Source organism: Nelusetta ayraudi, unplaced genomic scaffold (genome assembly GCF_046127955.1).
Source record: "Nelusetta ayraudi isolate G7.1 ecotype Tasmania unplaced genomic scaffold, CSIRO-AGI_Nayr_v1 ptg000016l, whole genome shotgun sequence".
NCBI classification, from domain to species: Eukaryota; Metazoa; Chordata; class Actinopteri; order Tetraodontiformes; family Monacanthidae; genus Nelusetta; species Nelusetta ayraudi.
In genome coordinates, this window is record NW_027466066.1 from 6,338,971 (window position 1) to 6,364,231 (window position 25,261).

Genomic DNA, 25,261 nt, shown 5'->3' on the forward strand with positions numbered 1-25,261 from the left:
AGGGTTAGCGATAAGGCTGGAATTACAGTTAGGGTTAGGGTTACTGCTGAAATTAGGGTTAGGGTTTCAGGGTTCCTCATGGGTTAGAAGCCCCAAATTTGGTGTGGGTGTGTCTTAGGGGATCCTGATGAAGCAGCAAGTGGGCCCATGTCGCTCGGGCAAAGTTGACCTTTGACCCTCATTGACTTGCATTGAATTAGGGTTAGGGTTAGGGTTACTGCTGAAATTAGGGTTAGGGTTTCAGGGTTCCTCATGGGTTAGAAGCCCCAATTTTGGCATGGGTGTGTCTTAGGGGATCCTTATGAAGCAGCAAGTGGGCCCATGTCTCTAGGACAAAGTTGACCTTTGACCCTCATAGACTTGCATTGAATTAGGGTTAGCGATAAGGCTGGAATTAGGGTTAGGGTTAGGGTTACTGCTGAAATTAGGGTTAGAGTTTGAGGGTTCCTCATGGGTTAGAAGCCCCAAATTTGGCGTGGGTGTGTCTTGAGGGATCTTGATGAAGCAGCAAGTGCGCCCATGTCTCTAGGACAAAGTTGACCTTTGACCCTCATTGCCTTGTATTGAATTAGGGTTAGCGATAAGGCTGGAATTAGGGTTAGGGTTACTGCTGAAATTAGGGTTAGGGTTTCAGGGTTCCTCATGGGTTAGAAGCCCTAAATTTGGCGTGGGTTTTTCTTAGGGGATCCTGATGAAGCAGCAAGTGGGCCCATGTCGCTCGGGCAAAGTTGACCTTTGACCCTCTTTGACTTGCATTGAATTAGGGTTAGGGTTAGGGTTACTGCTGAAATTAGGGTTAGGGTTTCAGGGTTCCTCATGGGTTAGAAGCCCCAATTTTGGCATGGGTGTGTCTTAGGGGATCCTGATGAAGCAGCACGTGGGCCCATGTCTCTAGGACAAAGTTGACCTTTGACCCTCATAGACTTGCATTGAATTAGGGTTAGCGATAAGGCTGGAATTAGGGTAAGGGTTAGGGTTACTGCTGAAATTAGGGTTAGAGTTTGAGGGTTCCTCATGGGTTAGAAGCCCCAAATTTGGCGTGGGTGTGTCTTAGGGGATCCTGATGAAGCAGCAAGTGGGCCCATGTCTCTAGGACAAAGTTGACCTTTGACCCTCATAGACTTGCATTGAATTAGGGTTAGCGATAAGGCTGGAATTAGGGTTAGGGTTAGGGTTACTGCTGAAATTAGGGTTAGGGTTTCAGGGTTCCTCATGGGTTAGAAGCCCCAAATTTGGTGTGGGTGTGTCTTAGGGGATCCTGATGAAGCAGCAAGTGGGCCCATGTCGCTCGGGCAAAGTTGACCTTTGACCCTCATTGACTTGCATTGAATTAGGGTTAGGGTTAGGGTTACTGCTGAAATTAGGGTTAGGGTTTCAGGGTTCCTCATGGGTTAGAAGCCCCAATTTTGGCATGGGTGTGTCTTAGGGGATCCTTATGAAGCAGCAAGTGGGCCCATGTCTCTAGGACAAAGTTGACCTTTGACCATCATAGACTTGCATTGAATTAGGGTTAGCGATAAGGCTGGAATTAGGGTTAGGGTTACTGCTGAAATTAGGGTTAGGGTTTCAGGGTTCCTCATGGGTTAGAAGCCCTAAATTTGGCGTGGGTTTGTCTTAGGGGATCCTGATGAAGCAGCAAGTGGGCCCATGTCGCTCGGGCAAAGTTGACCTTTGACCCTCTTTGACTTGCATTGAATTAGGGTTAGGGTTAGGGTTACTGCTGAAATTAGGGTTAGGGTTTCAGGGTTCCTCATGGGTTAGAAGCCCCAATTTTGGCATGGGTGTGTCTTAGGGGATCCTGATGAAGCAGCAAGTGGGCCCATGTCTCTAGGACAAAGTTGACCTTTGACCCTCATAGACTTGCATTGAATTAGGGTTAGCGATAAGGCTGGAATTAAGGTAAGGGTTAGGGTTACTGCTGAAATTAGGGTTAGAGTTTGAGGGTTCCTCATGGGTTAGAAGCCCCAAATTTGGCGCTTGTGTGTCTTAGGGGATCCTGATGAAGCAGCAAGTGGGCCCATGTTGCTCGGGCAAAGTTGACCTTTGACCCTCATTGACTTGCATTGAATTAGGGTTAGGGTTAGGGTTACTGCTGAAATTAGGGTTAGGGTTTCAGGGTTCCTCATGGGTTAGAAGCCCCAATTTTGGCATGGGTGTGTCTTAGGGGATCCTGATGAAGCAGCAAGTGGGCCCATGTCTCTAGGACAAAGTTGACCTTTGACCCTCATAGCCTTGCATTGAATTAGGGTTCGCGATAAGGCTTGAATTAGGTTTAGGGTTAGGTTTAGGGTTACTGCTGAAATTAGGGTTAGAGTTTGAGGGTTCCTCATGGGTTAGAAGCCCCAAATTTGGCGCTTGTGTGTCTTAGGGGATCCTGATGAAGCAGCAAGTGGGCCCATGTCTCTAGGACAAAGTTGACCTTTGACCCTCATAGACTTGCATTGAATTAGGGTTAGCGATAAGGCTGGAATTAGGGTTAGGGTTAGGGTTACTGCTGAAATTAGGGTTAGAGTTTCAGGGTTCCTCATGGGTTAGAAGCCCCAAATTTGGTGTGGGTGTGTCTTAGGGGATCCTGATGAAGCAGCAAGTGGGCCCATGTCGCTCGGGCAAAGTTGACCTTTGACCCTCATTGACTTGCATTGAATTAGGGTTAGGGTTAGGGTTACTGCTGAAATTAGGGTTAGGGTTTCAGGGTTCCTCATGGGTTAGAAGCCCCAATTTTGGCATGGGTGTGTCTTAGGGGATCCTGATGAAGCAGCAAGTGGGCCCATGTCTCTAGGACAAAGTTGACCTTTGACCCTCATAGACTTGCATTGAATTAGGGTTAGCGACAAGGCTGGAATTAGGGTTAGGATTAGGGTTACTGCTGAAATTAGGGTTAGTGTTTGAGGGTTCCTCATGGGTTAGAAGCCCCAAATTTAGCGTGGGTGTGTCTTAGGGGATCCTGATGAAGCAGCAAGTGGGCCCATGTCGCTCGGGCAAAGTTGACCTTTGACCCTCATTGACTTGCATTGAATTAGGGTTAGGGTTAGGGCTGAAATTAGAATTAGGGTTTCAGGTTTCGTCATGGGTTAGAAGCCCTAAATTTGGCGTGGGTGTGTTTCAGGGGATCCTGATGAAGCAGCAAGTGGGCCCATGTCTCTAGGACAAAGTTGACCTTTGACCCTCATTGACTTGCATTGAATTAGGGATAGCGATAAGGCTGGAATTAGGGTTAGGGTTAGGGTTACTGCTGAAATTAGGGTTAGAGTTTGAGGGTTCCTCAAGGGTTAGAAGCACAAATTTGGCGTGGGTGTGTCTTGAGGGATCTTGATGAAGCAGCAAGTGCGCCCATGTCTATAGGACAAAGTTGACCTTTGACCCTCATTGACTTGCATTGAATTAGGGTTAGCGATAAGGCTGGAATTAGGGTTAGGGTTACTGCTGAAATTAGGGTTAGGGTTTCAGGGTTCCTCATGGCTTAGAAGCCCCAAATTTGGCGTGGGTGTGTCTTAGTGGATCCTGATGAAGCAGCAAGTGGGCCCATGTCGCTTGGGCAAAGTTGACCTTTGACCCTCATTGATTTGCATTGAATTAGGGTTCGCGATAAGGCTGGAATTAGGGTTAGGGTTAGGGTTACTGCTGAAATTAGGGTTAGAGTTTGAGGGTTCCTCATGGGCTAGAAGCCCCAAATTTGGCGTGGGTGTGTCTTGAGGGATCTTGATGAAGTAGAAAGTGGGCCCATGTCTCTGGGACAAATTTGACCTTTGACCCTCATTGAGTTGCATTGAACTAGGGTTCGCGATAATTGTTGCATGTTACATGTCCAGAGGCTCCTTTGTTTGTTTTTCTTTTCTCTTCTCCCTGTGTCCTCAAGGAAATACCCCCCCCATGCTCCCCCGGTCAACGAAAAAATTCCAGGATGTTAGCAAGATTTCCAACCAGCAGCCCCCACCCCCGCGATACCCCTCCCCCCCTCCGCCCTGTCAACAATACTTCTGTGGCCCGCCGACACAATGCAGGTTTGTCATGTGGCCTGTTGCAAAAAATAATTGCACACCCCTGACCTAGAGGCTTACGGGGCGAGCTGGGGAATGCAGAAAGGCAGGCACGTAGAGTCACTAAGTGTTAAACTCACCAGGTTATGGGTTGTTGCCACCCCTGTATGTTTTGATGATTTGAGACGCCCTTTGTGTAAGCTTGATAGTGAGGTATTTGTTTCATTTTCTTTCTCCTCAGACAGAGTTGAGTTAGGGCCTGTTTTTTTTGTACTTTGTTGACTTTTTTTTTTGTCTCAACCCCTTTAGTTCCACCTTCCCCTCAACACTTATCTGTTGGAATTTATACACATTGCAAATAAATATTCTTTTGAAACCAAAACCTTGAGTTCTTTCCTTGTTGGTTGTCAGCCTCATCGTTACCTCCCTCAGGGTAATGTAACAATAAGGCTGAAATTAGGGTTAGCTGGAATTAGGGTCAATGTTTCGGGGTTCCTCATGGGCTAGAAGCCCCAAAAGTGGTGTGGGTGTGTCTTAGGGGATCCTGATGAAGCAGCAAGTGGCCCCATGTCTCTAGGACAATTTTGACCTTTGACCCTTGCTTAAGGCTGGAATTAGGGTAAGGTTAGGATTTTAATGCACTAGAAGGCGCAAATTTAACGTGGGTGTCTTGAGGGATCCTGATGAACCTGCAAGTGGTCCCTTGTCACAAAACTCAAAATTCACTGAATGGACCACCCTATCACAGTTCAGCATGAGCCACAGTGGTGGAATGCAATATTTCAACATCTCTGAAAATTAAAAAAAATAAAATGAAATAAAAGCCTAGACATTCTACAGTACATCCTTTTTTCTGGGACAAAATATAAAAACTTTGACAGAATTGGTCAAGTCATTGCTAAAGGACGTGAGAGCTTTGAATAAAATTCATATTCACAAAAACACAGTAAGAGGACACATTCTTTCTCATAAGATTTTTAATGGAGGTGATATCATGCAAAAATGAATCTAAATTAAAATAATGCTAAAGGAATGTCTAATCTGAAAGAGGTTTGAACTCAAAGGATATGCACCGACTGAACACAACCAAAGGTGCGGCTATTGAGCACCACCGTTTCAGTAACAATTAAATCGCTGCAGGCTTTACAGTGCCGGCATGTCAAGTTTGATTTGCCATTTATTATTATTGCTTCCTTTTCAACCTGAACAGAACTGATGCGCCACAGCAAGCCATTTGCTGAGCGTTACTGGAGTGCAGCAAAAGTGAAGAAGAAACAAAAACAGAACTTTGTGCTCCATCAACATCCGAGATGTGATACAACATCATTTGAGAACTGTGAGGAATCTGCTGTATGTCCAAGGTGGACAGCCATTGGTGCATTTTCAGTTTACATAATAGAGTTTCCGGGCAACATGAAGATTAAACATAAATGCATAAAAAGCTCAATTTAAAATATTGATTGCTATTTAGAAACAAAAGATATTTGCTGGCATGAAAATCCAAATCCTCTTCTGACTACTGCTCAGGTGACATTTTAAATTTTAAAATGGCCATAAGCAGAGTGTAAAAAATTGAAACAAACGGTAAAGAAAAAAAAAAAAAAAAAAAAAAAAATCTTTTCAAAATTCATAAGTAAAAAACAATACTGTGAGACAATGGACATAATCCTCATCAGGCACTCGGATACATTAATGTTTATCTCACGTCTTACCAACTGTACATTTGTGCATTTCTTCCGCGAGCCAAACAAGGTACTTCTTAGTCAACCCTATTTATGACGTTGTGGGGAAAAAATGAAATTAAAAAAAATAATAATAATAATGAAAGCATATACACCTCGCATGTAAAAAAAAAAGAACAAAAAATAAACCCACAGCCTTTTCTCCTGTTTGAACATCAATGAAAAAGAAGTTTAAGGCAAGACGCTGAACATGGGAATCCTCAGGTTGGCCTGGGTTGAAAGTTGTTCAGCTCTGGTGTTTGTTGGCATCTACCAGTTCCATCAGCAATCATCAAGAAGACTAGTGTTTATCCCCAATAGTTGGTGCTCTTGTCTCAGGTGTGTTTCGCTGGAGGTCACAAGATTGGCCATCTCCACAACCCCTGAGTCTGCTGAGAATCGACGTCTCCCGAGCGTTGGATGACTTCTTTTTTTTACGCCGGCAGACTGAGCTTCTTGCCTTTCAACACTGAGGAGGAAGAGTGAGAGATAAGAGTGTGAGAACCATCGCAGGACTGCATACCTCTTGCTTACATAGGTTTTTAATAGGAAATTCTCGTAAATTTCTTGCTTGAATAAGTGCCTGAGTAAAACACTGTGTGAATCAATTAGACAGATGACGACAGCAGTCGTTTCTCAAGTCTTTTTTATGCAACGCGGCAGCGGTGAAAGCATGTTGTCTTCACTACACTGTTGCATTTAAATGGAAGCAAATTTTCAAACAGGAAGTGGACTGAAAGCTGCACTGGAAATGCATAACATCAGCATGCAAAACCATAAAGCTCCTGGAAGTTATAGTGACGACGCGTACAGAAAAACCCTGTGAAAATCTAATGACTGTCAGATGATGCGACTCTTCTCATAAATGAAGCAAACAAAATCCAGACTCTCAACTCTCTAGGAAATCGCGTTTCAGTTGTTCAGTCAAATGGCGTTATAAGGCTTTAGCATTAACATTCACAGTATCATTTAGTAAAATAATTTCCTTGTGCCTTTCCTAGAAAACGGTTTTCTTACAGTTGAACCGTACTGAGACAGGAATGATGAGCAACAACTGCCTCTCTCTTGACAAATAATGACTTCATTCACTTCATAACGACTTCTAAAGTCCTGCATTAGCTCTGGTTGAAATTCATTTTAGTATAAAAGGTCAGACTTAAGTCTGCCGTCCTTTTCATAAATGTCCAACAAAGGAATGAATTGTGTCAGCCATGTGAAAGCAAGGGATGTGCAAAATGGCCTAAACCACATTGCTGGGACCTAATTCCTGAATGAATTCCTGAAAGTCCTGAATGTGCTTTTCATGTACATTTAGAAAAGAAATGACATCACTTTTCACCTATGAAAAGAATAGCTATACATTAAAAAAAAAAACACTGTTTTATCCAGTTTTCCCCAGCTTTCTTTATCTTGTTTGGTGCACGTCTTGTTGTGAAGACTTACCTTTGGTGATGTAAAGGTAGAAGAAGTCGCAGTAGAGGATGGTCTGAACTATGCCGGCCACGATGGCGATCAAGTCGAAGAAGCCTTCGAAGTAGTAACGCCAGAGCCAGTTGAAGATGTAGAGGGCCCGATACATGCCCAGGCAGAACAGGTAGTGCGTGGTGATGGTCTCCGCCTCGCCAGTCTTGGTGATCATGAAGAGCTGCGGCAGGATTGCCACCGACTCCAGGTAGATGGAGAAGGTCCACAGGATCTGCAGGCAGACGCATTAACAATCAAACCGACCGGCAGAGCTTAGCATGAATTGGTCCGCGTGAAGCTTCAACAGCTATGAAGCTGAACTCACCTCAAGGAAGGAGAAGTCGTGGTTGACGAGCACAGCCAGACCTCCCACGGGGACAACCAGGAACTCCATTCTGAAACTGTCGTGATTGCCGTCGTAGGTGGCCCTGAACTTCATGTAGATCAGGTAGACGGTGGCGTACGCACAGCCGATGTAGATCACCTGGGGAAGCGACACACGGCAATTAACATTCACAGGTCTCACACAGGGAAAACTGGAGCCACTAGGGGAGGACTGAGTGACTGGTATCTCACCTTCATGCAAGTGTTGTATAGCGAGATGAACGAGGTGAGCAGGTCCAGGTAGCGTGTGGTAAACACAAGGGCAAACAGGATCTGGCTCTTTCCAGAGATACCTTCAGGAGGACAAAATAACATTCAGGTGCGAGTCTGCTGTCAATCACCTCTGGCCAGCTTCTCGCTCAGGCTTAATGTAGTGCTCGAGAAAGCGAACTATTGTCGAACAGTGGCATCTGCTGGCCAGACGGGGAATAACACATCTGACTGACGGTGCCAGTCACAGTCACTGGTGGCAAACAAAACATCCGGATTTTATTTTTTCAATTGGAAGGCCGGCCTCCTAAATAGTAGCATGGTGGAAAATCACAGATGTCGGACCGATATGCAAACTTTCATGCAATTGCACAATTGCATGAAAGTTTTATTTTCCACATCGAGGAGCAGTAGGAACATTTCTCTGCATGTATTTGGGTAATCAAAGCCAAACATGGACCTCCAATTCTTTCTTCTTCATTCTTCTTTCTGCCACGTTTGAAAACTATAAAATAACAAGCATGCTGTGTGACATAGTTGTCCACTTGTTCGTTGTAATAAAGAGTTTCAATACAATCTTCAGAGTTCTGCATGCATGTAACAGGTCAGCAGGTTCTGACTTAACTTAACTTAATATATGGTTATCATTATTTATTACCAAAAACTGTTACCTTAAACACAGTGATTTCTGAGTTGACCTTATATAACCTCCTTCAACTTTGGACTTTGGAGAATCTACCCTACAACTTGTAATTTGACGACCACAACAGTTACTCATTGAAACTATTAAGATATACCACTCCAGCGATACAAATATCATATTCTGTGTTTGATACAAACCAATGTGTGACTGCGATATTAAGAGCAATAGCGGAGGAATAAAGAAATAAATCACGAAAGCTACTTCCGTAGCGATTTCTAGAACGCCACGTCAGAGCCAGACCAAAAGAATCGAGCACCACACCACAAAGTGATAGAGCAGGAGGAAATGGTTTAGCGACAATGGATTACAACAAAATACTGGAAATCTGTAGCCCCCGTCAACGTATCTTCAACGTTTTTATTAATGTGCAGGTTCAGAAAATACCTTTAAAACGCCTTCCTGCCTGCACAACACGTCAACCTACGAATGGATGAGCTAACGGAATTAGCATTAGCTCACCGGAGGATGCATGCAAAGTTAGTTGTCGCTACGTCCGTATAAGGAATCATCTTCACATGTTCTAAGAAAAGACAACTTTTCAGGGAATATACAGGAGTGATGAGTGTAGACATGTAATCACCGTCACAGCTAAACCAATGAATGAGTGGGGGAAAACGCAGCACGATAGCTTGCTACCTGGCTCGGGCTTGTTCAGTACGGAGAAGCAATGCAGGTACAGTTTAGGCAGTGGACCGCATTTAACTATTCATTTCCGGTAAAAATAAATAAATAAATAAATCACTAGTAACAACAGCAACAGCAGCTTTATGGCTCACCTGCGCAGGACCTGCTTTTCCATATTTTGAGCAACAGGATGATGATAGCAGCCAGATGAGAAATGTCTCCGGTAAGTCTAAAGACGTTCATGGTTGCTAGGTGAAATAAAACACGCTGCGTTTAGCAAGCTAAGAGCAGAGGCTCTATTTTAACTTAAAGTAGCCGCTTTAACGCTTAAAATAATCTCACGCGAAATGCGTGTTGCCCTCAAATTGAACGCAAACCGGGGTGCGGGATTCACACGGGTTGAAAATATGGCGAAAGTGCAGGTCGACGTGGAAGGGGGCGTGGCAAAACACACAGAGAGGCTGCGATTGGACAATACAAATGACTGACAGTGATGGGCGATCCGCCCAAAAGGAACAAACGAACGAAACTCAGGTTTTATTTGTTATATTGTATATTTGGAAGTAAAATACATTGATGTACACATTTTAAAATGCTTAATAGGATTTTAGTGATCTGTAGGAATAAATAATAAAATAAAATAACAGATTAATAAATTAATGACACGATTGTGTCATTGATTTGATCAGAATCCGAATCCATCTTTGCCTTCCGTGACAGAAAAACATTTGCCAAAGCTCAACGCAGTGCCACAAACATTATGAATAAATTATTAAAGGAGACAAAGATTTGAAAAAGGTGTCTCCACTTGTCTGCACAAAACCATGAATATTTAGGATTTCTATTGCAGTGGGGATGAATGAGTTTTTGTGGATCATTTTTTAATCATTTATTTTGGCATGGGGCACTTTGTTATTGCAGCCTGATGGGAGGAGTTGGAAGGACTGGGTGGGCTTTGGCATTTCTTTTAACTGCAGGGGTACTGTGTTCTGATGATAGTGGGCTGTTGGGTTTTGGCTTTTGGCTTTTGTTTGCTTGGTGAATGACCTGGGAAAGCTTTGATTTGTCTCTTGACAGTGGGCTGGGGGAATAAGCAGAGAGGTGTTGCTCTGTGTGCCCAGACACCTGCAGGCCTCCTCCTTTAGAATGGAATATGATACAGCTTTTATGATTAAAAACAGATGTCTAACAATTCGATTGAATTTCTGAAAAATGTATTTCTATTACTTTTATGACACCACCGAATAATTAATATCAATATTATATTATATTTTGCATATCAATAATAAGTATGTTGCTATCATTTTGAACACATTGGTTATGTAGAAGTGTTCTTTTTTTGGGATGCTGCTGTGTAGAACGTCTGACTGCACATCCAACATGTGATTAACCTATTTGTAACTCATGCATTTGTGACTCATGCCAGTAGTTTGTTTTGTTCACCATAGAACAATGGTGGCTGAACATTTACCGCTTGCATTTAGCTGGAAAAAAAGTATAAACTAAGCATTGAGGAAGGGCGACACTTCCCATGCTGTCAGCCGTTTAGACGTCCTCGTGCAATAATGAGGTCATTAACAGGCTGCCGAGCTGCCAACATGGACCGTCTTTTTTGGTGTTCCCTCCTGCTCAACTTTTTAAAACTAACAGGTATGATTTGAGTTATTCTGTGCTTAAGGAGCACATTTTTCATTTGGTTACCTCTGAAACAAATCGTCTTGTCTATAACAGACCAGCTATTGCTTATGTACTTACTTTCTCTATTATGATACACTTGTCTGGTGGAGGCTGAAATCATTACGGCTTTCTTACTCTCATTCCAGAGGGCAACACAAACTCTAAGAGCTGCAACTTGTCACAGCCCGACGAGGTGTTGTGGAGAAAAATAGGGCAAAGTGTCGAACTGCCTTGTGCCATCAGCTCCGGCTGTTCGGGGACAGGCTGGCAGTACGAGTGGCTTACGTGCAAGGAGAGCGTTTGTTTCCGCCTGAAACTGCCTGAATACCCTCAGAAATACAAGCTGAACAAAGCGTCTTTGCAAATTACTGCACTCCTCGCCAACGACAGCGGGATTTACCACTGTGCTGCAGTATCAGGTGGACACCAAGCCCAGGGATCCCAACATGTGGGCTTGGGCACAACCCTTGTGGTGAGAGGTAGGAGAGAAAATCAGTTCAGAATCAAAATATGCTTACTAAGCTGTCAATTTAACTGATTCAATGTGACAGATTGATTTCCCTCTACTTTTAGAAAACATTAAAACAATGGTGAGACACATTTATCTGTGGATATGCTTTGTCCTTGTGTTCGTCTACACCCTGGCAGTGGTGACACTTATTGTGAAAATGGTATGGAAAAAAAACTTGAAACATATATACATATATATCTATATATTTTTGAATATAGCATTACTAAGAACATTGTAACAAGGCTAAGAATACCACCGGTGTAAAAACGCATTTCTTATTTTATAGTATGGCTGTCAAAGGATTCACAAACTTGATCAGGTCAGTGATTCTTTATGGTCTTATATAAAAGATTTGTGGAGGGAATGGGGGAAAAATACAGAGAAGCAAAAAGGGGAAGAGGAACCAAGCAGTAACTTTGTTGTGACCTACTGGCCAAGGTGCCTTATACAATACCGCAAGCAAAAGAAAAAAACAAGAGTTTTTTTTTTCCTCGGTTCTTGTTTTATGACAGTTTTCTCTCCCATTTGTCCTTACAGTTTAACTTAACAAAAAGAACGCAGTTCCACGACGTGCTGCAAGAAATGCACAACAAGAAAAAGTTGAGGAAAGTGAAAAAAGCAGCGAGTGAAGAAAAGCCTCAAGCTGGGGTAAAAGTCATCACTCTCAAGAGTGGATTTCACCACTTGGCCAATACTTGGTTGAGAAAACAGGAAACTTTGGTGTTACGACAAATTCCCCTAATAATGGAATTTATTACCTTGCAGGCTTCACGCGAGGGCCTCAACAGCTCACATGACGACATCTATCAAAATGTCTAAATGTCGTTAAGAAGACATCAATTTTTGACCTCCATCAATCCAGGAGACAGAATGTCAGTGTCTGACAACGTGCCTGATGTTGGACACTGAAGAGACAAGCGTGTTTGTGAGTCCCTGTTTCTCTTCAGACAAAAAAAAAAAGAAAAAGATTTGTCATTTTGTCTACAGTCAACAATTCTGTTCATTTAAACCCATGAACGTATTTGAATGAAAATGAATTGCAGGCACATGTTCTGTTCACCAATTTCATTCCTTTGTGGAGATAAAAGGATATTATTTTGGAAAAGAAATGAAGACAGTTCATACCAGCGTGCTGAAGACTGATCACAGCGTTGCTGCTTAAGCAATAACGTTTACACATTCTGAACTCATTGCTGACCAAGAAATCCTCAACGCAATGGCTGACGTGGAAACTTTAATCAGGACAAAGACAGTATGTTACAGCCAAGTTCCAGCACAGGTCACTCAAAGATGACATTTTAATCAATGTTTTATTTTACACCATGATTACATGTGTACACTTTTACCCATTTTACCCAGGTCATACTTATGACACACACACACACACACACACACACACACACACACACACACACACACACACACACACACACACACACACACACACACACACACACACACACACACACTTACGTTTTTAGATAACGTAATGTCAGTTTGAGAAAGCCCTTCATTTCCATTGCGGTTGTGGTCCCTTATGCAGTGCAGCCACTGTAATATAACGTAACGTGTTTGTAAGGCATCTTGCGGTGTTACTTTGGTCACAAGGACTTTTAAATGTTGTTTGGAACAAAGTGGATGCTTTTCATGTGCCTTTATTTTTTTGAAACATGACAAGCTGTGATATGACGAGATAAGACTTATTGTTCTTAAATAAGATAAAAGTCAACCCTGTTGGTAAACTGTGAAACGGAATGACTCACACGTTGTGCTATTTTTGTTTGTAAACGGGTCAACGTAAAATAAATTTGGAGTGTAATAATTGGAGTGAAATCGTATATTCCCTGTATATACAATATTTGACTTACACCTTTGTGTTGCATAAAGTGCTTCCACACACGAGGTAGTTAGTTTTTCCATTCTCAGCCAAAGGTCCCTGTCCCTGGCCCGCACAGCAGCTCTGACCTTTAGCTGCTGGTTGTATAGACATGCTAATCTAATTGGATGCTCTCCTTTCCCCTGCGGTGTTAAGCGTTGCCATTGTTTCAATCAAGTTTAAGGTCACCCCCGGAACAATTTTCCAAAAACGGCAGAAACTTTCTAGACAAGAATCAAAATTCAGTGTTTAAACAGTTCTTCAGTTAAAGGTAAACTGACTTTTGGCACAAGGGAGTCTGTCATTCATTATTTTTTTTCCCCCTTCATTTCTGTCATTCCTGCTAATTATTTGCTGGGGTCAACAAATGGAATGCATGACATTTACAAAAGAAAATCAGGATCACTGATACAGAAAGATTATTATAAAGTACAAGGCATCACAAGTCCTTCATATAAAATATTTGCTGGCAATGGGTGCAAAAACAACCCAACTCTTCCTCGTACCCCATACTTTTCAAGCCACTTATTCCAATTACTTTTATACAACAAAATGGTTTTTTTTACGGGTATTTCCCATAGTATCAGAGTATGTTTGGTAATGGACTGCTGCTGATTTGTGTGCGTCACCACTAAAGTTTCTTTGCATTTTGCACAAGGACAAAAAAAAAACAAAAAAAAAACATAATTAAATTAGTCTATTTTTAAATTCCTCAAGCTAGTATTAAAAGCGACATTCAAACGGTCTTAGAACAAAAACAAAACGATTTTTATCATTTTAACCCTAATTTCCTCCCAAAGTGCAGCAATTTGCACATTATTTACAGCATGGCATCTAACTTGGTGACAAATAATTTTCTCGGACAACAAGAAAAATATCAACTTGCTCCCTTTGAACACCAATGTATTATCCATCAGTGTACTTTGTTTCAACAGTGTGACTGTTGCGTATGGAAAAGAGCCTCCATGCCAGGGCTTGTGCAGCCGAGACAAAGATGGGCACCACGCACACCAGGTAGAACATCACATTGTGGAGGCTTTGCAAGGCACTGGAAAAAAAAAAAGCAGTAACCGTTACTGATGGATATTTTCATCACCAAGAAAATAAGAGAAAAAAAACAAAACCATTGGAACGCTGAAATGAGTATTTTAGTCTGCCTGGTTAAAATGACAAAGAGTAATAATAAAATGTCTGTTATATATATCATGTCATCTGACTATTGACACAATGGACATTTTCTCCTTTCAAAAAAATAAAGGTCACTGTAATACAAGTAAATAGTTAAATAAGACACAATTTCTAGAGGACTGCCAACTTTAAGCACATATTAACATTAACATAATCACACTGACCTGTTCTACATCATTGATAATGTGATGTTAATTAACCAATTTATTTGTTTAAATTACATTTTTGTGATGGAAGGTTCCAAATCAATTTATCATAGCGTGTCCAAAATGTAAAATAAAACTAACCTCGGATCCGAATCCTGGCTTGCATCCTTCAGCCGTTCATATCCAAACTGGTTGAGGACGCTGAGCACCAACATCGGTGCCAGTGACTGAGCCGGCTTGGTGAAAAGAGCGTTTGTCCCAAACACCATGGAGGAGAGAGGGGAGCTGTCGCAAAACATAAACATAGATCAATTTTTCATATAAATGCAAAGAAAAACCTGTTTTGGATGTTTTCAGGGGAGAGTCCACCGCTTTACCTGCGCTTGTACTTGTTCAGGTCCACGTCAATAATGTCAGCCAGGGGCAAACCAAAAAGACTAAAGGATGCTTGTATCATGACCCTGTGCACAAGACATAGACACATGCGTGCAAATCTATTAGTATCCGAGTACTTTTTTCCCACCGATTTAGGGGAACAAAGGTTGTTAAAATTCTTACATGTTAACAGTGAGGAAGAAAGCTAGGATGAAGTAGTGCTGAGAACCAAGAGTGAGCATAACAGCCGCCATGCCGGTCTCTATGTAGAAGGCAAAGAGGATGATTCTGTAGTAGCCAAGATTGTGGAGCAGATTCTGACAGCTCAGTACTAACAGCTGTAAAACAGGAATACAGATGTTAATTCTTTTCGCACACATACATAAGGCAAAAGCATTTCTTTGCTGTTGAATTTGCGCGCTTTATGTGAGAGTGAGAATCATTTAATAGCATTTGTGTTATCATCCAAGCGACAGACAAACTTGAAGACTGAAATCATAAACTACCTGTGGACAAATGAATCCCGCTCCATACATAACGCTCTTTGCGAGCGGTGGCAGCACATCGGCAGGGATCAGGTGCTCAGAGAAGATCATGGTGAAATTGTTAAAGAACGCCAACATGAACACCTGAAAGAAGTTCATGATCACGAAAAGCTGGAAGTCCCGGTTTGTCAGGATTTGCCACGTCTGGGATCTCAACATGGCAAAGGAAACGGCGGGCTGGTGAGGACTGTGCTCCACAGAGGAAGCCCCATCCGGCTCGCACTCTTTGCTGTCAAAGCGGCTCTTGCTGTGGAGGCCTGTGTAGAGCATGCAGACGCAGCTCAGGACAGCCACCAGGACGGTGAAGGCTTGGAAGGTGGAAAAGTTTTCCATGTTGTTGGAGACCACGCCGCAGAAGAGGACGCTGGAGGAGCCGACGAGCGAGGCCACCTGTGAAGCGAGGCGGGAATACAAGCACGGCGGACGGTTAAACCGATGGCAGTGGGGCAACGCAGGAGAAAGACGCAGGAAGTCGTTATACCTGACTGTACTTTATGAGTCTCAGTCGGGTTTCGTGGTGGGCGGAGATCTCCGCAAACAGCGCACACTGCGCCAGCAGCACAAAAGTGAGCAAGGCGTCGAAGGCACACAGCGCCACCATCAGGTGCAAGCCAGTCACCCAGTCGCCGGGGGTGTAGGACCTCCAGGGGAACCAAGCCAGGAGGAATGTGAGGGAATAGAGGGGAGCGCCGTACAGGATGGACAGGCGCCGCTGCGAACAGCAGCGCATTTTGGAGTTGTCCTGCAGGTAGCCGAAGAGTGGGTCGTTGACCGCATTCCATATCATGAAGACCACCTGCAGGGGCAAGTCACGTGACAGGAAGTGAGGAATTTAAACTTGACGATGCCACTGAATAAATCAGATTAGTGCTGCAACACTGTAGTTTCCCAATTTGGGATCAATAAAGTACATCTATCTATCAATTACAAGCAAAACACTCACCTGCGATTGGTGGAAAGCTCCCTCTGAGATCTTGAACTTATTGATAAAAAGCTTTACATAGTAGAAGCTAAATATGTTGTTTATCATGCAGGACCCCAACGTGGTCATTGCATATGCGAAGGCAGCGGCGTTTACTCTAAAACCTAAAAGTTGAAAATTCAAATCCACTCTTCCGGAATTAGAACCGGACACAGATTTCTCCTGGAAGACCATTGTAGCCGAGGCGTATTAATAACTAGATAACAATTGCTGTAGTTTGTGCTGTCATTTAAATCGCACCCGGATAGAAACGTGAGCCTAACAAAAAGCAGAAGTGTCTTTGACGAAAAATAAAAGTGACATAAAATTCCAATGCCGATCTTGTTGCCTGTCCCACTTTGCAAATGTTCGTTCGTCCGTTCTCGTTAAAAGGGTGCATCCAAATGTTTACAGTCCGTAGTTAAGTTTCAGGAACGCTTCCTTTGACGAGTCAAATCCTGTCCAACTCGATTTCGCGTCGTCGTAGGCGGGATTTACTTTACAAACAAACTTTCGATTGGCTATGAAGCATCCACGGCCCGGCACTTCCTTATTGCTTCTGATTGGTTAAAAAAAACGGCTGTGCGTAGAAAACCCGGAAACTGCGACGGCGATTTTCTGAACTTTATTCCCAGACGTATTTGCTCTTGACACCAGACAATACATTCCATTTAGGCTAACGCGAAATATGATATCAAGTTGTTCAAAAAAAATTAAAACATTTTTTGTGTGCGTCTGATTTGCAGTTCACGCAACATCTGCCACCTACCGGATGTTAGTGTGCATGCGCGACAATGCCACGTTGCTGTACACAACAGACTTAGCGGCTCACACAGTGACAGACAGGCAGAGGCTCAACTCCCGGAGGATGGAGGGACGTCTGTAGTTGGTAGACGACGGAGCGCTCTTGGCTGCCCGTGCTCGGCAAACCGACACCTGTTTGTCAGCTCCTGTGACAGGTGAAGCCCGCGCTGCAAAATGTTGACTGACATCATTTTGGAGGAGGACTTTGAAAAGAATGGAGAACCTTGGTGCAGTGTGCAGGACCTCGAACACGGTAAGAACTCTTGGTCGCGCCCTTAACTCTGACTGCAGCATGGGGTGACACATCAGTAACACTCAGATGCTTCTTTAAAAAACTTATTTAGGTTTAAATTATTTAGATAGATAGATGAACACCAGAAAGTGTTGTAATGTTGTCATTTGTCTTTGTTTTTCTTGACAAACCTCCCATGATACATTAAAGCCCCAAACAAATGAAATGGTTTTAAGCCGGTGATCTGCTCGTGTCACATTCTCAGTAGTCATGGGGCACAAGTGTTTCCCTGAGGCTATCACCAGGTCCAAACACAATGCTGAGAAATAAATCCGCTCTCGGATACTTCCAGGTACAGTGTTGTTGTGTTATACCAGGTCATGGGTTATGGCGTTTGTGAGAAGGTTTTTCAAATCTGCTCCCGTGATCTTTCAAAAATAACGAAACCCTGATTTTTGTAAAGTTGTAACATTTTACACACAGCTTTGAAAGATGTTGGAAAAATACTGCTGTGTTTTTGTCACTACTTTACTGACAGGATACTGAATTTGATGGTTTAAAATGAAAGTGACAATGAGCAGATGAATCAGCTACCACCATATCATTTCAATTTGGTCGATGAGCCACTGAAAAGAGAGACTGTGCTGTGGTTGTTCGAAGAAAAAGGCTCCACAGTCCTGGTGAAGCAGAGGCGGTCCGCTGTGCAGGCGGACGGCAAGCAGCAGGAAAGACTTCCTGTGGCATTCCACAGTGGATCTGAATAAAACTAGAACAAGAAAAAAGCTCTGTCGTCTTCATAAATCTTGGTAGCGATGTGGCATCACTTCACCCGTGATGTTTGTGCAACAGCCTCATCCCTACAGCGGACTGGCGAGGACTTAAAGGTGGGGCTCGAGGCTGTTATTTGGTCGCATGTTTAACTTTGAAATCACAGGTTGCGCACGTCACTTACTGTGTGTTTGGGTTTCCTTGCATTGTAATTGTCTGGGCTGTGAACTGTGACAGGCTGTGAATACAGTACTCAGAAAGTTTCTCCAGTGCCGGAAAACACGTTACAGAAACAAACCTGGACAATTCTGTGAAATAATGAACAAAGCACATCTATCATGTTGATTTTATATTTGGACAGACTCATGCAAAACGTGCTTCACTCGACCCATTTTGGCCTGTGAACGCTGTTCTCGGACAAGATCCACTATTCACTGAGAGGAAGGAAGCTTGTGGAGATTCCATGACATTCCATAGATTGCTGTGTGATTCCCTATGCCAGATACTTACCGTGAGGGCGACCGTATGACGTCACCGTCGCTTTACTCGCATGTATTTGTATCCGGTGCCTGTGTTTGGACATGCAAGCAGCCTCATACCTCTTGTTTACATATTTGCCTCCACTTGCACAGATCTCCATTTGGCGGCAGAGTTGGGAAAAACCCTCCTGGACAGGAACCATGAGCTGGAGCAGGCCCTGCAGCAGATGTACTCCACCAACCAGGAGCAGCTGCTGGAGATCGAGGTGATAAATGTTTGCAAGGAGCCCACCAGTGCTGCTGAGAATCCAGCAGCAATTAACCCTCACTGAGGAGTGTGTCTGACTAGAACATAGGCATCGTCCTGTGAAAATAAGTGTTTAGGCATTTAATCCTCAGCTGTTTTTTTTTTTTTTGCAGAAATATAAAGATGGATATGGAAACATATCAGTTCTTTACTTGATTTATTTTTAGTAACGAGACAACTGTGGGCGGTGCTTCATTGAGAGAAGTCTTCCAGCCATCGTAAATACGTCTCCGCTTAAAGCAGATGGAGTAAAAGCTAATCCCGTCCTGTCTGACCCAGTAAGCCTTTGGCACGGCGCGTCTTCTTGATAGGATGTTCATCTGCCTAATCGTAGAAGGAAAAAAAAACTTTTACCTGCTTATCTGCTGCTATCCACTTATTCGGGTCTAGTTAAAACAAGTGCGGACGAGTGTTATTTTTGCTTTTAATCTGCAAACGAGGTTAAGAGCAAGTGAAAAGCTAATTATTGAATAGTTTTATTTTAGTCGCCATTGTAAATCTGTGGTGAGAAAAGCACAATCAGGTCTTATTCCAGTGGAGGAGTATAACAAGAACGAGAGCCTTAATTTGTTTGCAACGTTGAGCGCGTTGTTGGTTTGAGGATTTATGAGGCGATACGGTAATCCCCATATATCTCGCTGACACCTCATCCGCATGCAGCGTGCGCCGCTGAGTTCACCTTCTGCACTAATGTGAGATATAAAGCTGTGCGGCTGCAAAAGACAAATGTGCAATCCTATCAGCACAGGGTTCGTTTGAATTAATGCTTTAATTAAATTCAAATACCCTGGTTGGTTTGGAGCAGAGAAAAAAATAAACAAAGTTGTTTGAAGTAAGCAAGTCAGGCAGATATGGATAAAATACAAACTTGTCCCCATTAACATCAACAATATTTTTTCACTTGCCTTTTGCAGATCAGCAGGTTTATAAATTGTGTTTTTCTACATTTTCATATCAGTTTAAAATCCTGCATAACTCGTTGCAAAAAACCAAACCAAAAATAAGGCTTTTTCTCACCAGTACCTGACCAAGCAAGTGGACTTGTTACGTCAAATGAACGACCAGCACTCCAAAATGTACGAGCAGCTGGACACAGCAGCCAGGGATCTAGAGCAGAGCAACCACAGACTAGTGCAGGACAACCGCCTGGCCCAGCAGAAGATCCAGAGGTGAGTCTTGCAGTTGTCAACTGTTGTTTTTTGAATAAGCAGTCATACCAAGCATAGAGAGCTAAAATAAATAACCAAGCTGTCTATCCATCAGCTTAACAGAGACCGCTGAAGGTCTTCAGGCCTACATGCAGGACCTGCAAACTCAGATGGAGGAGCTCAGGTCTGCCCAGGCAGAGCGAAACAAAAGAGACCTGGCAGAGCAGCGACGGAGCCTCGGCGCGCAGAGTGTGTCCTGTATTAAAGAGCTGTATGACCTGCAGCAGGAAAGGTGTGTGGAGCTTGTGTGTGTGTCAGAGCCTTTCAAACGACATTGTTGGGGTTTTTTTTGGAAGAGAAAAGAAAAAAAGCAGTGTAGTACGGAGTTAAGAGCCCCTGTCTGTTGTCTCGTCCTCTGCGTCTTAGCCCCTTGATGCTGACTAGACACCCTCAGGTCCATAATCCAAAGGTTAATCCCACCCTGATGTCCGCAGTGCACTCAGTCATACACGCTAGGATTGCTTCAGCCGACGACGTGTCACAATACCCTACATAGAGAGAAAACCTGAGCACTTCATTTGGATTTAAAATGTGACCCAACCGAACCCAGTCAACAAGATCTACAATATTCTGTATACACGCACAAAACTCATCTGTAGCTTAAGCAGATGTTTGAATTGCGTAAACGTAAAACTTTTCCCAGTGGAAAAAGTTTCTTTCATATGAGAAATTGGCAAAGTCAAACTTTACATAAATGCAATAATATGTAAGTGTAACAAAAACAAAATATTAAATGCTCTTCTGTAGATCTCCAACAACTTTTTTCTTTTACATTACCTTTTTTTTTTTTTTTTTACAACAAAGATGCCACCAAACGCTTTTATGTTGTAACAGTTGCCATGAATGCTTCTACATTTTGTCTCAGGCATCGGAGCAGTCTGGACGTGGACAGACTCTGGTCACAGCGAGATTGTTTCAGTGACCGAGCGGCCCGGCAGGACCCCGAGGTGGAGAATGCAGCGCTTCAGCAGCTTATCAAGAACCTCAAGAGCCAAATAGCAATTGAGCGGAGTCGCAGGGAGGCTGCAGAGCGGGAGAGCGAACTGACCATCAGGGAGAACCAAGGTCTGGAGGATCAGCTGGCGGTGCTGGACGGCTGCCGGGCCAGGCAGAAGGATCTGGAGGCCGAGGTGGAGCAGCTGCGGCTTCGGTGGCGAGCTGACTGTGCTAACAGGTAGGCCTGGGTATCAGTACAGGTCCGATATAGTTTACATTTTCAGATCCTTATTTTTATCCCACATTGTAGTGGACTAACCAGTCGGATTAATTTATGATTAATTGTAAAGGTTCCAACTCTATATATCTCCATTGTGTTTTAGCTTCTGGCTTAAACTGATGCTTTGTTGCACTTTCCAACACTTGGATCTCTTTCTCTCTGACATGATCCCCTCTGCTTCTTCCAGTGTCATTAAACCAGACCAGATGCTGGTGCCCGACACAGTTTTCTTTGCCTCAGAGGAAAAGTCCGGCGCCAGGCAGGAAGAGATGGAGGATGTAGAGAAGCAGGAAGAGCAAACAAAGTACAACCGCCAAAGGTGTAACAGCGACAGCGTCCTGAGGGCAACGAACCCGGAGGAGATTCGCCGAGGCCACGAGCAGCTGTGCATAAGACGGGCGGAGGCAGTGAAGCAGAGGGGCGTGTCTCTTCTTAACGAGGTGGACGCCCAGTACAGTGCACTGCAGGTAGGGTGTCCACAGCATATAGAGGTGAAACTTAAAACAAAAAAAAATAACAGTGTTGTTTCCAGTGTGACTTAAAATGTTCCTTTGGGATTTGTGCGTTTACCAGCTGAAATACGACGAGCTGCTACAACGGTGCCAGCAGGCCACGGACCAGCTCAGCCACAAAGCCGTCCAGACGTCAAACAGCCCATTTACGAGCGTTCGAACCCGCCGCCGCCTGTCCAGCTCGGCCGCACAGTGCGACCTCGCAGCGGCTCTGGAGGACGGGCAGCAGCCCGAGTACAAGGCTCTCTTCAACGAGATCTTCACATGCATCCAGAAAACAAAAGTGGACCTGGGCGACAACAGGCGTCCGGTCAAGGACGGCGGGTGCCAGACAACCGCCGAGTGATCGGGTCGCTTATCAACTTGCAGTCTCCTGGTTGCAATCCTCTTATCTCCTGTCATATTGACACAAGTATGTTTTTTTTTTTGTTTGTCAGCACTGTCCCTTTAAAGCCGTCCTTATTTAAATGAAGTGAAATAAAAACAACAAAAAAGAACAACTGCATCACAAGGAAGACATTCCAGTTCAACAAGTACATGAACTTGGGTGATGGTTGAGGTGTCTGTCACCCTTCTGTTGGCAAAGTATTACTGTATGGGAGTATATTAGTGGTAGCGTACATTATCTGCCGGCATGAAGCCCTTGACAATAGCTGGGTCTTCACAAGTATTATGTTTAGCTACAGCGGGTTACGCTGAGAATTTTTTTGGTTTCAGCGGCCATACAGTCGTTTAGAGCTTGAGACAGAAAAGTGCTGAAATAAATCACAGATTTGGCTGTTATGTATGACTTATGTAAAGAGAAACGTTGGAATGTTGTAATAGGATGAAAAACTGTAATAATGCTAAATGCTCAGGATTTTCTCTTAATTAGCTTAACTGCTAACATAAGATGATTTTTGTATGTTGGTGGTTGAGTAACTAATTGGGGGTCATTGGAATGTCACTTAAGGAAAAAATCAGGGGAGACTGGCAAAGTGCGTGTGTCTACTTGTGTGTTTACGGCTTCTGATGTGTCACATCGAGGGCACAAATCAAACCTGCACTTTTTCTTTTGTCAATAATGAATCGCATTTCAGTTTTATTTATTTCTTTTTTATTAGGTTTAGAATTGGTAAGTTGATATTTATTTTCTTTTGTCAACAGTCACCGATTGAAACTTAAATTGTATTATTTGTTGATGGATTATTCAGTTTGAAACAAGTTAGTCAAAGTATTCAAAACGTAAACAAAAAGCACAAAGCCGTCCACTATCTATTAACTAAAATGTGTCATCTAACTTGGATTTCCTGCTCTTATTTAAAACCTTTTTTTCCCCCACACTAACACTTTGAAACATTTTAATAAAACTGGAACATCCAATAATAAGTGGTTTTACCAGTCTGCATAATGGAATACTTATGAAAAAGCATAATCTCAGTGCATGATGTTGATTTACTGGAGAGTAAAGGCATCAAGCAATTTTATTTTGAAGCTGTGAAACTTTTGCTGCTGCTTCTCTTGCAAGTTACCAATAAAAAGTAGAATTCATGAGCCTGTTGAGTATTTTTCCCTGTGTGTACACAAATCGGACTTGCATCCTATAGCGGTTTATTAAAGTAGAGGCAGAATTTTCTCTCCTCAAAATTCCAGAGGGACCTTTCATTGCTCATGAGCTCTGCTCCTGTGAACAATTACCAAGGCATTTATCCGTGCTTATAATTGGGCTTTACATAACTAAGACTTTCATCTAGGCGCAAATACAGCAAAACTTGTAAACAAGAGGACTGTGTTCAGCGCCTGCTTAAAGGGACAGGTTTCAATCCAAAGCAGAAGTCTCCCAAGACATGAACTACACTCAATGCAAACAATTTACAATAATACGTGGATCTTTAATGAAAATGCATATTCTATAGCACATAGATGGGAAAAAAGAGTTTGGGGAATAAATGCCAAGTTAAATGATGATATTGGGAATTGTGGGAATTGTGGGAAGAAAAGGTTTTCACAAATAGGATCTGGGTCAACAGCGAGGTGCAACACTCAAGTGAGGGTAACGCACCGGAAGCTACCAACAGCTATAAAACAAGTAATACAAGTCCGACAGGAATAATGATGATGATGATGATGATGATGTCTGGTCATGGACTCATAATCGTAGATGTACCTTGGCTTCAACTGGCTCAAGCAAATGTTTTACTGTGAATAGATCTAAATAAATAAAACATAAAAGTATACATTTAATTTATTGGTTTTACATATATAGAGAGAGAGAATCAGGGAAAAAAATCAGAAATCAATTGCATTGTAACACAATTTCAATTTTTTGGACGACCTTTATTTTGAAATGCTACATCAGAACTTTCTGAAATTGACCAGAGGGTTCTCCTGAGGCCTTGACAACCATCCTAAAGTGGAATCATCCAGTAATGAGTAGGAATTTACACCAAAATGTTTCTATTTCTCACTCCTAAAACTGTTTAGTTTATTTAAAAAAAAATTTTTTAAAAAAATTAACAAACCATGCTAACATTGTTTACTCTCCCACTTCAATTACGACTCGCTGTGCTGCAATCCTCCTGCACTCCCGACCGGTCAATACTCTCTCATATCTGACAAATGCAAACTGTTAATAAATTACATCACCTCAATTACACGAACTATTACATTTTAACTGCCTATTATAGTGTCTGCACTCCTTCACCTGTCGTTTTTCTCCTTTCTTGTCACTTTTTTTTTTTTTTTTAAAGTCCATGCCTGCAAAAATGATTACGTCAACTAACACGGAATTATGTAGCATGTAAGATTAACCCTATAAACAGAACCGAACGTGCTTGTGTGCAAACGAAACAACACACACCGCTTAAGTCGATCGTCCTTCACCTGCTGTGTTGACGGAAGACGGTGGTCTCTTCTTCTTCTTCTCCTCCTCCCATTGGTTTGTCCGGTCAGAGTCTTTGTAGCACTAAATTTGCCACAGCTGACACCACCACTGGCGAAAGCGTGCAACTGCATTTCAAACAGACGGATTCTGACATTTATTCGGCTGCAGCTGTACCGTTCTCGAAGCGGACGGGGAAACGTATGGTTTTTTTTTTTTACTTTTAAATCGCTGTGCCGTGAACTGGTGGTGGTAACAAAGCCTCCATGCAGGTTAAAACCCTTTGATTATATGTCATAGTTTGGTCAGTTGGATCGTAGGTAGCGTGGCCGAGTGGTCTAAGGCGCTGGATTTAGGCTCCAGTCATTTCGATGGCGTGGGTTCGAATCCCACCGCTGCCAATACCCTTTTCCTTTTACTATGTCATGTTAGCTTATTATTTAACATCGTCATACCAGACGTGATGCTAGTGATGCAGTTTTAACTAATTACCGTTATCTTTCGTTTTGTTGC

The 25,261-nt window shown here is 42.9% G+C and overlaps 4 protein-coding genes and 1 non-coding gene across 7 annotated transcripts in view; 3 read left to right on the forward strand and 2 right to left on the reverse strand.

Moving 5' to 3' along the window:
• Positions 1-4,936: 4,936 nt before the first annotated feature.
• On the reverse strand, positions 4,937-9,498 carry LOC142886943 (ER lumen protein-retaining receptor 2-like). The gene is made up of 5 exons (XM_076024226.1): positions 9,236-9,498; positions 7,739-7,839; positions 7,488-7,646; positions 7,142-7,394; positions 4,937-6,167 (listed from the first exon to the last, which is right to left on the reverse strand). The coding sequence occupies exons 1-5, from the start codon at positions 9,324-9,326 to the stop codon at positions 6,133-6,135; spliced, it is 639 nt and encodes a 212-aa protein (XP_075880341.1). The 5' UTR covers positions 9,327-9,498; the 3' UTR covers positions 4,937-6,132.
• A 1,080-nt stretch (positions 9,499-10,578) lies between these two features.
• LOC142886954 (immunoglobulin superfamily member 6) overlaps positions 10,579-25,261 on the forward strand; it is a 102,238-nt gene continuing 87,555 nt past the window's right edge. The window contains exons 1-7 of one of the 3 annotated variants that reach the window (XR_012926467.1): positions 10,579-10,733; positions 10,907-11,239; positions 11,334-11,431; positions 11,558-11,590; positions 11,809-11,919; positions 12,037-12,196; positions 14,083-14,204. Coding sequence is in view for 2 of the 3 variants with exons in the window: in XM_076024241.1 (XP_075880356.1) it covers positions 10,649-10,733; positions 10,907-11,239; positions 11,334-11,431; positions 11,558-11,590; positions 11,809-11,919; positions 12,037-12,090 (714 nt within the window). In the remaining variant the exon portion in view is untranslated. Of the gene's footprint in view, positions 10,734-10,906; positions 11,240-11,333; positions 11,432-11,557; positions 11,591-11,808; positions 11,920-12,036; positions 13,099-14,082; positions 14,205-25,261 lie in introns of those variants that run through there. The other 2 variants (XM_076024241.1, XM_076024243.1) reach the window with 2 other exon arrangements.
• mfsd13al (major facilitator superfamily domain containing 13a-like) lies at positions 12,635-16,724 on the reverse strand. Its single transcript, XM_076024235.1, has 7 exons — positions 16,345-16,724; positions 15,883-16,197; positions 15,363-15,791; positions 15,040-15,194; positions 14,859-14,942; positions 14,623-14,766; positions 12,635-14,195 (listed from the first exon to the last, which is right to left on the reverse strand). The coding sequence occupies exons 1-7, from the start codon at positions 16,555-16,557 to the stop codon at positions 14,054-14,056; spliced, it is 1,482 nt and encodes a 493-aa protein (XP_075880350.1). The 5' UTR covers positions 16,558-16,724; the 3' UTR covers positions 12,635-14,053.
• Positions 17,130-23,418, forward strand: cdr2a (cerebellar degeneration-related protein 2a). Its single transcript, XM_076024240.1, has 7 exons — positions 17,130-17,419; positions 18,799-18,911; positions 19,973-20,121; positions 20,216-20,392; positions 21,026-21,334; positions 21,564-21,843; positions 21,950-23,418. Exons 1-7 carry the CDS (start codon positions 17,341-17,343, stop codon positions 22,232-22,234), a joined length of 1,392 nt encoding a protein of 463 aa, XP_075880355.1. The 5' UTR covers positions 17,130-17,340; the 3' UTR covers positions 22,235-23,418.
• trnal-uag (transfer RNA leucine (anticodon UAG)) lies at positions 25,068-25,149 on the forward strand. Its single transcript has one exon. It is a non-coding gene; the product is annotated as a tRNA-Leu (tRNA).

Excerpts from the sequence above, each read along its gene's own strand:
- cdr2a (XM_076024240.1), top strand. The coding sequence starts at position 17,341 with ATGTTGACTGACATCATTTTGGAGGAGGACTTTGAAAAGAATGGAGAA. Across the intron at positions 17,420-18,798 it reads TGTGCAGGACCTCGAACACG|ATCTCCATTTGGCGGCAGAG; the intron begins GTAAGAACTCTT and ends CCACTTGCACAG. Across the intron at positions 20,122-20,215 it reads GCCCAGCAGAAGATCCAGAG|CTTAACAGAGACCGCTGAAG; the intron begins GTGAGTCTTGCA and ends TCTATCCATCAG.
- LOC142886943 (XM_076024226.1), bottom strand. The coding sequence starts at position 9,326 with ATGAACGTCTTTAGACTTACCGGAGACATTTCTCATCTGGCTGCTATC. Across the intron at positions 7,647-7,738 it reads TATACAACACTTGCATGAAG|GTGATCTACATCGGCTGTGC; the intron begins GTGAGATACCAG and ends TCGCTTCCCCAG. Across the intron at positions 7,395-7,487 it reads ACGACTTCTCCTTCCTTGAG|ATCCTGTGGACCTTCTCCAT; the intron begins GTGAGTTCAGCT and ends GTCTGCCTGCAG.
- mfsd13al (XM_076024235.1), bottom strand. The coding sequence starts at position 16,557 with ATGGTCTTCCAGGAGAAATCTGTGTCCGGTTCTAATTCCGGAAGAGTG. Across the intron at positions 15,792-15,882 it reads GACTCATAAAGTACAGTCAG|GTGGCCTCGCTCGTCGGCTC; the intron begins GTATAACGACTT and ends CTCGCTTCACAG. Across the intron at positions 15,195-15,362 it reads CGGGATTCATTTGTCCACAG|CTGTTAGTACTGAGCTGTCA; the intron begins GTAGTTTATGAT and ends CCTGTTTTACAG.